General features: G+C 28.8%; 1 protein-coding gene across 1 annotated transcript; it reads left to right on the top strand.

The window, feature by feature from the left end:
- Positions 1-2,425: 2,425 nt before the first annotated feature.
- LOC115704744 (uncharacterized) lies at positions 2,426-2,980 on the top strand. Its single transcript, XM_030631951.2, has one exon. It carries the CDS (start codon positions 2,562-2,564, stop codon positions 2,736-2,738), a length of 177 nt encoding a protein of 58 aa, XP_030487811.1. The 5' UTR covers positions 2,426-2,561; the 3' UTR covers positions 2,739-2,980.
- Positions 2,981-15,000: the final 12,020 nt, after the last annotated feature.

Below are 15,000 nucleotides of genomic sequence, written 5' to 3'. Positions count from 1 at the left end.
AGAATCCCGAGAGACAAAACACGCTCAAAGAAGAGGTTGACAAATTGTTAACCAATAACTTCATACGAGAAGCCTTCTACTTCTCATAAATCTCTAATTCGGTCCTTCTACCAAAACCAAATGGCACATGGAGAACTTGTATAGATTTCTCATATTTGAATAAGGCATGTCCTAAATATTGCTTTCCACTACGAAGGATTGACCAATTGGTAGATGCAACAGCGAAGCACAAATTGATGACTTTCATGAATGCATATTTTGGATACAACCAAATTAAAATGCACATCCCAAACCAGGAACATACGAGCTTCGTAATAAATATGGGGCTCTACTGTTACAAAGTCATGCCATTTGGATTAAAAAATGCTGGAGCAACATACCAACGTCTCGTAAATGGTATGTTTGAAAACCAGATTGGACAAAACATGGAGGTTTACATTGATGACATGTTAGTGAAGTCAGTAAAAAGCAAGGACCATACGGAGGACCTCGCAGAATGTTTTGCTATACTTAGAAAGTATGATATGAAGCTTAACCCTAAAAAATATTCTTTTGGGGTTTCCTCAGGGAAATTTTTAGGTTTCATTGTGAATGCAAGAGAAATTGAAGCTAATTTGGAGAAAATAAAAGCCTTAATCGAGATGCTTTCACCGACAAAGCCAAAGGAGGTTCAGGCTTTAACAGGAAGAATAGCAGCACTCAATAGATTCATCTCGAAGTCAATTGTTAAGTGCCTCCCATTTTTCAATGTCTTGCGAGGTAATAAGAAATTCCAATGGAATGAAGAGTGCAAGGAAGCATTTAAAGGAATAAAGAAGCATCTTTCCACACCTCTAGTTTTGGCTAAACCAATTACTGGGGAAATGCTATACCTTTATCTTATTGTCTAAGAACATGCCATAAGTGCAACATTAGTGCGAGAAGAGGGTAAAAACCACCAACATGTTTACTATGTTAGTAAAAAGTTATTGGGGCAGATTCAAGATACCTACCTCTAGAAAAACTCACACTATGCCTGATTCATGCATCTCGCAAATTGCGGCTATATTTTCAAGTGCATCCTATTAAAGTCCTGACAAATTAACTATTGCTACAAAAACTATCAAAACTTGATGCATCAGGAAGATTAATAAAGTGGTCGATTGAGCTAGGACAATTTGAAGTAACTTACCACCCGAGAACTTCAATCAAAAGGCAGACTTTGGCTGACTTTCTGATTGAAGGAGTAAACTCAGGAGAAGACTCTGGAACAGGAAGTGAAGCAGAAACATGGAAACTGTTTGTTGATGGGGCTTCAAATGACAATGGCTCAGGGTTAGGAGTAATAGTGATGTCGCCAGAAAACTTCAAATTCCACTATGCACTTAAGTTTCAATTTGAAACTTCAAATAACGAGGCAGAGTACGAGACCTTGTTAGCAGGATTAAGAATAGTCAAGGCACTAAAAGTCAAGAGCATTACGTGCTTTAGTAACTCGCAGCTAGTAATGAATCAAGTCTTGGGAGAATACCAAGCGAAGGGCTTGAAAATGGCCAAATTCTTAGAGAAAGTTCAGAAGAACTTAAAAAAGTTCGATTACTTTAAAATAGAACAAATTCTAAGAGAACAAAACTCTAATGCAGATGCCCTAGCAAAACTGGCATCTCAATTTGATCTCGACAAGTTAAATTTGGTCTCAGTAGAGGTACTGGACGAGCCAAGCATATGTGAAGAGGAAGATGTCGACATGATAGATGCAACGCCAACATGGATGACACCAATCATCAAGTATCTATTAAGTGGAGAACTTCCTACAGATAAAATTAAGGCACACAAATTCTTATATTTGATCCCTCGCTGAGGGGTGTTCGTGGTGCGGTTTTTGACCATTTTTTCAAACCAACCCGCATATGCGATTTTTCCAATTTCACAAACTGCACCCGCAATGCGAAACTAAAAAACTGAAAAAATCGCACCGCAAAAATGGTGCAGTGTGGTTTTTGTAGTTTTTGCGTTTTGGACTATCACCAAATAATTAAACTATCACAAATACAACAAATCTTGAGCAACACTTGTCAAAAATACCATAAGGCTTGAAAATAAATATGATTTTTTTTTTAAGTTTTAACAATACAATAACTAGTGGGCTTTGGGTTGGAAATTCACATATTGTACCTGAATAAATATAAAAATTGGTATTTTATAATGTGTGGTGTGGTGTAGTTTGAACAGCATATTAACAATTTAAAACTGCAAATTGCACCGCACTGCGCGGTTTAAGAAAAAATCAAACTACGACAGCACCGCAAAGAATTTCAAACCGTAATTTTTTTACGGTGCGGTGTGGTAATGACGGTTTGAACTTTTCGATGAACACCCCTATTTTTAAATATTCAATTAAACAAAATACAAGCATAACAACAACGCTATTTCCTTTTTTTTTTTAAAAAAAAACAACGCTATTTCAAATTCTCAACAACGACAGACAAGAGTCTTCCAGAATCATCCGATCATAAACCCTAATTTCTTCTTCATCTCCTTAATTCTCGCTCTCAGGCCTTATCGTAGACGATACGATTTGGATGGGGATAATAAGGAGTAGCTTCTCCTTCATAATGGGGACATGTTGCGGAGTTTACATCGCCCAAAACTACAACGTTCCCAACATCAAAAAGGTCGCCAACACGGCTCTCTTCATGGCCAAGCACGTCGAGGAGAAGTACCGCAAGCCCAAGAAGAAGGACGAGGATCAAGATTAGTTGCAACATTCAAAATGTCAGGTTCTTCGATTTGAGCAAATTTTCCCTAATATTTTTGGTTTTTGATTTTATACTTGATAGGAAATAATTGTACAAGAAAATAAAAGGAGAAATTTTTTTATAGATGATTTTGTTATGAAACTTGTCATTTTCACTACGATTTGAATTCATTGTTAAGACTGATCAAATGGTTGTATGAAACATACTTAATTTTGTTCAATTAAAGACTAATACTTTCTGTACTTAGTGGAGTTTACTTAAAAGGATCAAATGGAAAGATATTTGAGTTTGCAGTTTTTACTGTTTGATTATAGAACTGGAGAGCAACCCAGTACTATTAAAACTCAGTGTTTTTAGATAAAAGACATAAATATACATAACTTTTAATCTTATCAGTCAGTCTGAATTTCAAATTACTCAAGGAGTTTCTCTGGTACCATAGCTTAGATTCCCCTAGACTACTATTTGTTATATAAGCTGATAGATCCTTTGGTTAGTATGGAGAATTTTGAGGATGGAAGTTTAACTTCATTTTCTTTTGGCTATAGACCATTTCATTTGCTGAACTTTACCAACTTTGGAAGACATTATTATGAGAATTAGAAAACTCAAAAATACTTTATAGGAGCCAATGAAATCATGGGCTCCCTTTGACACACCCTTCATAGATCGCTCTATTTGATCAATTGTCGCACTTAATATTGGTCTGGTTGATGAGTGTTTTGCTGTTAGTAATAGTATGAGTCTGTAATTCCTTCATGGAAATTATTTTGTCAAGAATGCAATATTGCTTCACTGAACTGTTGAGACTCTTAACTATGGAAGAACTATGTACTTATAGAACTACTCTCTATATTTTGCTATATTAATTTTGAGCTGTAAAATTTCTTTATTTTCTAAACTGATTTTCCTGGTTTGAACTTTGCTGCATCAATATTTTAGTTGGTTGCTATTTCACTGTTTGTTGTAACAAACAGCACAAACTAAGTAATGTAAAGTAAAAGTTGAAAACGAGAACACAAAATAGATTTTATACTGGTTTGACCAGCATAAAGATTGATCTATATATACCCAGTTTCAGCATGGGGTTCTACTTAAAAATCTGATATGTTACAACCTAGCAAGTGAACAAAAGCTCTAAAACAAAAGTCACTACAAGACTTGTCACACTATCAATCTTGAATACACAAATCAAGTCAAAAAATTCACTTTTTTCGACAGCCCCTTTTCTGTGTTTCCCGGATTATAATTTTGATCTTTTCCATATGAGAGAGCTGCAAAGAATATATAAATAGGTAATACTGAGAAAATAGCTTTCCAAAAATACCCTGTATCCTTTGAAAAAAAAAACTGAAGGTTGATTTATTACGGCATCTTTGAAAATGAATCTAAAATGTTTGAAGCTCGAAAGGAACTCCAGTTTTTTGATTATCTTGGCTCACGAGGAATTGAATAGTAAATTTTGGAGGAATTTGAGAAAATGCTTAACATTAGGAAAAAAATTATAAAAATAGGCACAATATTTATTTATTTTTTTTTGGAAAGAAAAAATAGGCATAATTATAAGGGGAATTTTTTATTTTTATGGTTTTAAATGCACAAGTTTGCAAAAATATGAGTATTTTTCTTCAACAAATTTAATTATGGGGAAGAAAAGGTAATTGGTTATTCAGGAGGTAACTGGTTACCCTTAACAATTCTTCTCATATTTTTTGGTTTTATTATAATTTTTAGTTTTTCTCATAAAAATATATGTTTTTTTTTTGAAAACAAAGTTATATTATTGTACTGCACACATTGTATAAAAACTCATAGTGTGAGTTCTGAGTTTATTTTTTGTAATTTTTTTTATCTCAAGTTTACAAATTTGTAACTAAAATTTACAAGTTTGTAACAATATATTACAATTTAACAATATTTACTAAGAGAAAATTATTATAATCTGTTAACTATAGTAATTTTTATATTTGTACTGGTAATTATGAATTATTTCTTAAAAATTGTGAAATGTTTTTTTTCTTTTCCTTATTAATTTGCGTAGGCTCTTTCTTCAGTGACAATGAAAATGTACTACTGGGCTATTCAATAGGGCAACGCTAAGATATGGGCCGAACAGATCAGGCAGGCTGATATCTGGCCTAGTTTCAGCCCTAGATGAGACTTCTAGCCCAAACTTTCCCCAAAATTTCAATCAATCCTTTAAAGGGTTTATACAAAAATACTGAATTTTAGGCAAAAATTTACAATTTTACTGCCACAGATTTTTTTTTTACAAAAATACTGTCTTTTTATAAAACAACCGTAAAACAATAAAACAGAATAAGTAAAACAACAGTCGAACAATTAAAAAATAACTGTAGAAAAAATTTAACAGAATACGTAGTATTTTTTAAAAAAATTCTACCCTACAGTACAAAAAAAAAAAAAAGTGAAAAATTTCAGTATGTGGTGTAAAAACTCCAACCTTTAATTACACAACTCGCTAATATGAGCTTGTGGAATGAATGGTGTATTGCTATATTTTAACATATAAAAAATTATTATTTCTTTTTTTTTAAAAAAAAAAAAAATTATTACTTTAATGGTGTTCTAAAAAGGTGCTAAATTTGATACATATTAAAAGTTGTATCAAATTTGACACAAGATATAGTATTGTGCCAAATTTAGCCCATAATAAAATAAATGCAACTTTTTTATTTACTATAATACCTATAATTATTATGATTAATCAACTTTTATAAAATTTTACGTTATATTACTATTATTTAAGCAATAACAAAATAAAAATGATAATTTTTGTATATTCATAATAAAATATTAAGTAATTACTAATATAATTAATTATTTTTTTTACTTATTTTACATCTTGTGCATTGGAACACAATTATAAGAGCATTGCTATGCTATTGGGCACTAGTGATGCCTAACACCCTTAGATACGTCGCCTTGTGATTGACTACCAAAAACTCCTTAAATATTATTAATATTAAAATATGGGACCTCTCTCTCAAAAAACAAAAAAAAATTATATGAGACTCGATACTAAATTGGAACAATAGTGATAATAATACATATGAGGGTGCTAGGTACTATGATACCTTTTAGCATTTCTCCATTTATAAATACCAAATATAGCACAAATTGTGTTTTTTTTTTGCCAAATTCAACACAAAACTTAAATGGTCTAACTGAATGACATCAGATCTACTACTTATTTTTTTTTGGAAAAATCAATATTACAAGCAATTAATTGGTATTTGAGCAACCCAGTTGACATTTATAAGTGACGCTAGTCCTTTATCTAAAAGGATGGTTTTGACTATTTCTAAGTTAGACTTTCGTAGTTTACCTTTTATGGGATTTGAATAAGTATCATCGGTTACTTTCATATGTGTTTCTGGTTTAGGCGTTTAGCTTCACTTCATTCCTAAGTCAGTCTACCTTACCAAAAAAAGGGGAAAAGCCTAGCATTCATTAATAATTGCCTCTGGCTGTCCATAAATAACATAGAAATGCTAAAGAGTACCTAGCATTTTCAAGAGGTATTATATCTTTACTAACAGACCTCACTTAGAGTTTAAGCGGGCTAGTCCCATACTTAAAGTCCACCCAAATTTTGAGAATAAGGCGAGGAATATTTTTTTTTTGTATCCATTAATCAAAAATACTCTTATATTAGATTTCATTAAAATCCACTTTTATGAGTAGGTTGTCTAATATACTCTCACCCTTCCATTTAAGTAGAGCACATGATTTATATTAATCTAAGGGATATAATTGAAACATCATATATAAAAGTGGGTATATCTCAATGAATATAAAAATGAAGGTAAAAATTAAATAGATAAAGTAAAGTGGGTATACAATGCAATTTTCTCCAAATCTTGGGCACAAAACATATGTATAATTGTTGTTTTTTTTTTGTTAGTTTTTAAAATTTTATAAATTAGGCCCATTCATACAGACCTCACGATCCCAAACCCCAACCCAATCTTGAACCGGACTCAGACCCGGGTTCGAAATTGGACACAGACTTAGATCCTAATCTAGCTTCGGACCCAGACCCCAACTCTACACCTGGACTCGACACGCAACTCTCGACCCCCAATCCCAAACCTGGGTCTGGGGTCCAGATTTGAGGATGGGATTTGATTCCATGATCGGGGTCGAAGTTGGGGTCAAGTTTTAGGGATGGAAATATATTGGTTACGGGTACCCATTATTATTCAATCCGAATAGTGAGGGGAATAACTGTTCAAATGGAAAAAATGACTGGGGCAGAGAATAACTGCACTGCACATATGCAGGTATGGTACGAGTACGATATTAGTATACACTGCCCATTTCCCCTCGATATATACATATATATTAAAAAAAAATTATTAATTATATATTTATTTTATTCTATTATCATCATATTTTTAATTTAAAACTTCATTAAATTTGTGGTTATTGTTTGATTTTTGTTTTTTTTATTGTTTTGACGTGTTAACTAATAGTTTTGAATAATCAATATATATATAGTTGGATTTTGAGTTTGAAAAGCATTTACACTATTGTTTAATATAATTTTATCAAAATTCAATTAAATAAAATATTATAATTATTTTTCAAAAAATGGTTATTATTAGCGGTTACAAATCGTGGTTTTTCTCTTATAATTTACTAGTTAATACTTGCATCATTACCGATAGTTAGTAGGATAAGTATGATTATATAATTAACTTACATGAATATGGATGATAATTTAAAAACCGTCATCGATTCCCAATAGTTTTCTTAATACCCACACCATCACTGAGTTATATAATAAACCTATAGTAATTTAGGTGGCATTTCGTTGGAAGTAATAAAATGATTAGAAAGAAAATAATATATATTTTATTTTTTTAGTTTAATTGCATTTTAAAGTATTAGAATGACATTCTAATAGAATGCTCTTTCCATCATTTTGGCGGAATGATTATTCCATTTAAAAAAATAATGAAACACTATTTAAATGTAACAAAAGAAAAAATTTAATGATTTATTTATTAATTTTTTTTATGCATTTTAAAATATATTCTATTTTATTCCTATTTTTATTCAGATTCTCATTCCCATTCTTATATTTTTATTCTTCCTAACCAAACAACACCGTAAAGATTGTATAACTTTACACAACTTAAGTGAATACCAAATATAATATTATATTAAATAATATTAATTAGGGGTGTTCACAAAGTATCCGATCCAATCCAATCCGCACGATTCAATCCAATCCAATCCGCAAAATGCGGATATCCGCACTTGTGCGGATTGGATTGGATTGAAAAATCTAAAATCCGCACTTGTGCGGATTGGATGTTGTTTGACCTCAAAAAGTAACCGATCCAATCCAATCCACACTTAATTACATATATTTTTAAAAAATTATATTATGTAATATATATTAATTAAAAAAATACACAAACTTCTAATTTCTTAATCTTTTTTAGTAATATATTGAGTTGATGCATTCTATTTATTTTGTAATAAAAATACAAGAAAAATAATTCTTATTTACATAGACACATACACATAAAATTTAAATATATATATATATATACTAGCTTATTTATTTTAGTAATGAGATACATATATATTTTAGTGTAAATCTAAAGATAAGTATATATATATTGATATATATTGGTTTAATTTGTATATAAATAGAGATGGAAATAGATTATTATTGGAGATTAAGAAACAATAGTCTTTTTTTTAATTTTTTTCTATGAAATATTAAATAATTTATTATTAAAAAAATAACCGATCCAAAATAACCGATCCAATCCGCACTATTGCGGATTGGATTGGATTGGATTTAAACTCTTATGCGGATCGGATTGGATCCAAAATATGAAATCCGCACTAAGTGCGGATTGGATGTTGTTTGACCAAAAAAGTGCGGATTGGATCGGATGAACACCCCTAATATTAATATTATATAATACAATCCAATATAAATACTAACCAACTGTGTACCAAACGAGTCTTAATGCAGATTCTCAATATCTTTAATCAACCGTTTTATTTATATATGTATTTTATTTTTATTTTTAATTTTAAAATGACCAGCCGTTTTAATTAAATGGAATTAATGCATCTTGTCTACCTTGTTATTATATTCAATTATTAATATCGATTGTATTATTCATGGATGATTTTCCACGTTGCATGACTGTTTTGTTTTAAACTTTTATGGTCGAACTTAGGGATGTAAACGGGGCGGGGCGGGTGCGGGGATTGCTCCCCCACTTTTATACTCACTTCTTAAATTCACCCTTATACCCGTTTCAATACCCGTTTAAATTAAAGCGGGGTGGGGTAGGTATTATCCGACGGTGGAAGAATTCCCATCGAGTATCCATTATTACATATATATTTTTGAAAAAAAAAATGATATCTCAAAGAGAATTAAAAAAAAAAAAAATCATAAAACCTTAGTAAAACAATAAACTTAAGTGTAATAGTGTGTATAGTAAAAAAAAAAGAGTATAATCAATAAAAAGCTTAAAGCATGAAATTATTTTAATTGTAGTAGTTATGATTTTAAAACTTAAATATATACATCTACCATATCGGGGCGGGTTTGGGGCGAGTATCTATTCCTCCGCCCCGCCCCGTTTCCGACTCGAGTATGAATCTTTAAACCCATACCCGCCCCGCCCCGAAAGTCAACCCCCGTAATGAGGCAGGTACCTCGCAGGTACCTAAACCTGCGGGTATAATTGCCATCCCTAGTCGAACTTGACAAAATCTTATTATCAAGTGATTTGGAAATATAAAAATATAATTACAATATATTGATAAAATTAATATAAATTTTAAGCAATAATCTCAACACTTAATTGATTGACTTGCATGTGATAATTTAGTCTTATTAAACAGTGTATTCACACACATATCTATTCTATATAAAGTGTGCCTATATAACTGAAATTCTTAGTTTATGAGAAATTTATGGGTGACTTTTTATTTTTATTTAATAAAATATTATTTATATATAATAAAATAATAATAAAACAAATCATATTAATATTTGAACTGATTTCAACTTTATATATAATCACAACTATAACTCTAGAAATTAAAAATATATATAAATAAATTGAACCTTAAACCGCATACACAATTAGTTTGTTGAGAGAAATCAGGAAAAGAACGAATTATAAATGGATTTTTTTTTACCAAATCGTCCCCCAATTTCAGGTTCCGATCCAATTGGGTCTTCTTTTTATTCGTAAATCATCCCCCAATTTTTAAGATTAATTTTTCATTTTCTAACATTTTGGGATTTTTGTCTCCTTATTGAATCTTTTCAAATCTGCATTGTTTCTATCAAAATTAATGAGCTCAGATCGTTGTTGTGTTATACGGAGACTAAACTATGCCATTTGTTATGTTTAACCTTCACATCAAAAAACATGTTATATTCTATATTTGGATTATGTTAAAAATTTGATCTTATAAAGAATACGTTTAATTAGCTTAATGTGTTTTACTATGCAGTATATTCATATACAGTCCTTTTTCTTTTATATCTTCGAAAGAATAGTTAATAAATATAATATATAGCTTTTTTTTTTGAAATAATATATAGCTTTTTTTCACTTTCTCTAATATGAAATAACAAAAAGAAATTGAATTATCCATGCGCGTTGGGTCCACATGAGTAAAAAAAAATCATAAAATTATCCTTTACAAAAATATACACTGATATTTTTTAAAACTTTTTTTGATGATCTTAAAAAATAATTATAAAAATAATATCAAAACAAAAAAAAAATTACTTACCCTAATTTCGTTTTATCTTAAGAAAAAAGAAAATTAATTTTCTAATTATTTTTTTGTTCACTGGAAAAAATATTTTCGTGTACTGGTGTCCAATTAATGGATTATACTGCAGAGGTGTAGTTTTAAAGAAATAAAATAACTTCACTTGTCTTTCATAAGTAAATTTTTTTTAATTAAATTAATTATGCACACCATGTCTAATCATCTTAAATGAAAATAAAAACTATTTGCAGGAACATCGCCGCTTTGTTGACACTACCATATTCGATTTATACACAAAAAAATGACAATCCAGTTATATGCAGACTCGGTTAGAATGAAAAGTGCAAAATAAAAAATTATACTATTGTCTCTGTCGAAGCAAATGTTATCTTCAATTATCAATAATTTAGAGATGAATTTTTAATTTTCTTTTTATCTTACACACATTGTGTTTCCTTAAGTATTTGAACATCAATTTTTAGTTTATTTTTGGATTAATTTAAGAACATATTTATATTATCAAGCTTTTTTAAACACTAATATACTACATTCGATATTTACTTTATATTTATATTAAAAATAAAATGGTTTATTATTAAAAATAAAATAGTTTATGAGAAATCCATGGGTCACTTTTCATTTATATATAATAAAATAAATCCCATTAAATCCCAAAAAAAAAAAAAATACGATTGGGTTTTTGTTGTTGTACATCTACGATTAGGTTTTCTTTAATTATTTATTGTATTCCTCTTCCTATTACAATTTAGACATTCCCATGGGCTCACACATAATATTCCAATCCGCACTTCTCTTTTTTCTTCTTCACAACTTAATAACAAAATATATAAGTAATAATAATAAAAAAAATGAAGCGTGACTTTTATCAAAGTTCACAAAATCAAGCATCAATGGCGAAAAAAACCCAACAAAGTTTATAGCTAATAAATGATTCTAAGTGCTCGGCATATGCATTAGTTTCCAGGAGCAAAGATTTTTAAAGTTACGTAATAATTTACATATATGTTGCAAACACAATATACAAAAAATAAAGAAGAATATGGAAGAAAGAAGAGACCATTATTCACATCTAGAAAGGCAGTGGAGATAATAATAGAAACTTTTCATTTTTTTAATCTTTTTTTTTTTCTTTTTGAGTAAAGATAAATATGAAATTTTAATCGCATCAAGTTTTATTTTAATAAAATATAGTATTTTAAAATAATTTAATAATATTTTGTTATAGAATACTATCACTTTTTGTTAAACATGGTTTTCACTTTTTGTCGACACTACCATATTCAATTTATCAACGAAAAAATGGACAATCCAGATATATGCGGACCCGGCTAGAATGAAAAGTGCAAAATACAAAAATTACACTATTGTCTCTATCGAAGCAAATGATTGAAATCCACCAATGACTATCATTAGTTTCCTTATCTACAATTTTTAGACAAATGTTATCTTCAATTATCAGTAATTTAGAGATTGATTTTTAATTTTCTTTTTATCTTACAACCATTTAAGTAATGTTTCTTTAAGTATTGGAACATCAATTTTTAATTTATTTTTGGATTAACTTAAGAACATATTTAAAGCATCAAGCTTTCTTAAACACTAATATATTGCATTCAGTATTCACTTTTAATTGACAACATTATAAAATATAATATTTAGATACACATAATACTAATATCACTTAATAATTAATAATATTTTTTCTTTAATTTTTAATTGTATCACTTTCAAATAACATAGAAAAAAACTAGCATAAATTTAGTATACGTGCCTCGCACGTAGTTTTTTGCTAGTATATATAAGAGGGTGTATTCTTAATGGGTATTACCCATGAATGAGTAATATTAAAAAAAATTGAGTTTTTATGCTTAATTTTTTTATTTAATTAGAAAAATCTCTTATTTTTTTATTATATGGGCTGAGATTGTTCCATCGGCTGAAAATAAAATAATAATAATAAAAAATTTGGCAAAAAAATGATAAAAAAAATATTGAGTTTTACTTAAATATTTTTCATATAAATTTATTTTTAATATAGTGTAAAAAGATACATTTTTTGATATTTTCTCTAATTAAGTAGCTAATTTAAGCGTAGAAATTCAAATTTTTATTTTATTATTCGCCATCATATCAAAATCTAATGACTTAATATTTTAAAAATTAATATTTATAGTTAAATTTATTCAGTACCCATCAATAGATAATACCCATTAAGTAGTGCTCCATATATAATATTAGCTAAAAAAAATGTGTAATACAAATCTACTAAATAGTGATATGATTAATTGAAGTAAAAAAGCATTAATTTCTTTAGTGCTACAATTACATTTTAATAGGCAATTAAGAAATTTCATTTATTATTATCCTTATTATTAATTTTAAATTGACTTAAATTTATAATAGGAGAATTACTTCATATAATATATGTTTTAATTTTCTTTTTCAAATTTACGGTTTAGGTTTCTAAAGTGATTGCCGCGCTAGTTGCAATAGGAGTTTCTATATGATTTTTTGTTACAATTTAGGTTGCAGCACTAGTTGCAATAGGAATTTCGATGTAGAATTCTATAAAAATACAAAAAAACTGTTTTAAAGTGTAAATAAAAAAGACTCTTTATAATATTATGAGTCACATTTCTAATTTCTTTACTATTTATACTTTTTTTTTTCTTTTAATTTAAAAAAAAAGTAATAAAGTAATAAATGAGTTTTCAAATAATTTAACTCAATAATTACTTTTTTTCGCACTCATCCTTCTTTTGTGTTTTCATTGCTTTCATCACTCCATTTTATGCCTTCTCTTTTCTCTTACCCATTTCAACTTAAAAGTAAAAAAACAATCAAATAAACAAGAAAAAACTCGTTGGTGCCGTGGAGAATTCCTCTTTTGTTTTCTACCCAACTTTAATATATTTTATTAGTACAGATGACTTCTTTGTCAGGCTTTTTTTTAATCTAATATTGGAATTTACTTATACCACTATTATCTTTAGTGATTTGTAGTTATTAATAGCACTAGCTAGGGTAATCTTTCCATTAACAATCATTAATTAATATAAAGTAAGAAAAAGTAAATACCATCTTTAATTGATTGTATTGTAGTCTTTCTAAATTAATCAGAAAAAAGTTGAATATAATCACCGTTGATATATTAGTACTAAATGGGAATTATAAATTAATATTCAAGAAATCAAAGTATATTTTCTTAGTGGTTAAGAGCACAATGAGTATCGATTTACTTTAAAGTATTAAAGTAGATAGTGATTTATAAAAATTAGTAAATAAATTAGTGGCTTTCATTGCATTGCAATCAAATTTGTGGTACATATTGGCTGTGTTTTCGATATTATTTTAACGTATAGTTTTTTAGTTAATTATTTGTACGGCCTTTGTCTTGTGTAAGAAGCGGACCACAATAGAATCATATACGATACAAACAACCCTTATTTATTCATTGATTTAGTTAGGTATAACTACAAGTCTACAACCACTTAATTTTTCTAAAACAAAAAAAATATATATTAAGCTTAAAAATAAACTAAATAAATATAAAAAGTAGAGCTCTAAGCAGTTACTCTACAAGTATTAATTAAGAGTATTATTGCTCGGTAAAATACCATATCTATATTGATGTAATTAAGTACTAAATTCCGCATATTTTAATTGATAATTATTATATATCAATAATCATGCAAAGTGTTACTTCGGGTTGATGTTGAACACTACCAATTTTTAATAACAATACTCGTCTCATTAATTAATGATGGAGGAGTAGTTTTAGCTTCACTTAGACTTGGTTTGGTTTACAACATCTCAAAACAAAATATAATTTAATTAAATAAGTAAATGAGGTGTAAGTGTTGTACACCTTGGTGTTGTGTCGATTATGGATTGTTTTCTTTATGAATGTACAATTCACCATGATATAATATAAGTTGGAGAAACATTCTATATAGAGTGACATATGAATGATTTCAACACTTGAACACTTGGCTATGTAAAAGCATATAAATCAAAACATGGTGACTCGAGAAGGTTGCCAAGCTGGTGATCAATCCATGAGGACCACATCTTTATATGCCTTGTTTTTAATTATTTATGTATTTGTTTTTTTGTCTTGAAACAATCTATTAAATTTAAGTATTTCTTGCCAACATTGTTAGGAAACTTTGTCCATTTCTAAATGAATATTTCTGTAGTTTTCTGGCCCTCCCATAATGGAGCTAGAAAAAAATATCATTTAGGGGGCTAATATTCATTTTAGTATGTTTGGGGAGCTTTATCATAAATTTCCCTAATCTTGAGTTATCACAATATACTTTTTCAGTTCAGTTTACATATGAAATATTTAAGAAAAAACAAATTAAGCTCTGCCATTGGCTGTAAGGAATAACATTGGTTCTTAATTTATACGAGCATACGCAGTGTAAGCAACCACCAAAGT

This window comes from Cannabis sativa, chromosome 1 (assembly GCF_029168945.1).
Source record: "Cannabis sativa cultivar Pink pepper isolate KNU-18-1 chromosome 1, ASM2916894v1, whole genome shotgun sequence".
In the NCBI taxonomy this organism is placed as follows: domain Eukaryota; kingdom Viridiplantae; phylum Streptophyta; class Magnoliopsida; order Rosales; family Cannabaceae; genus Cannabis; species Cannabis sativa.
Note: the sequence above shows the minus strand (reverse complement) of the source record. Positions and strands in the feature narration are given on the sequence as shown.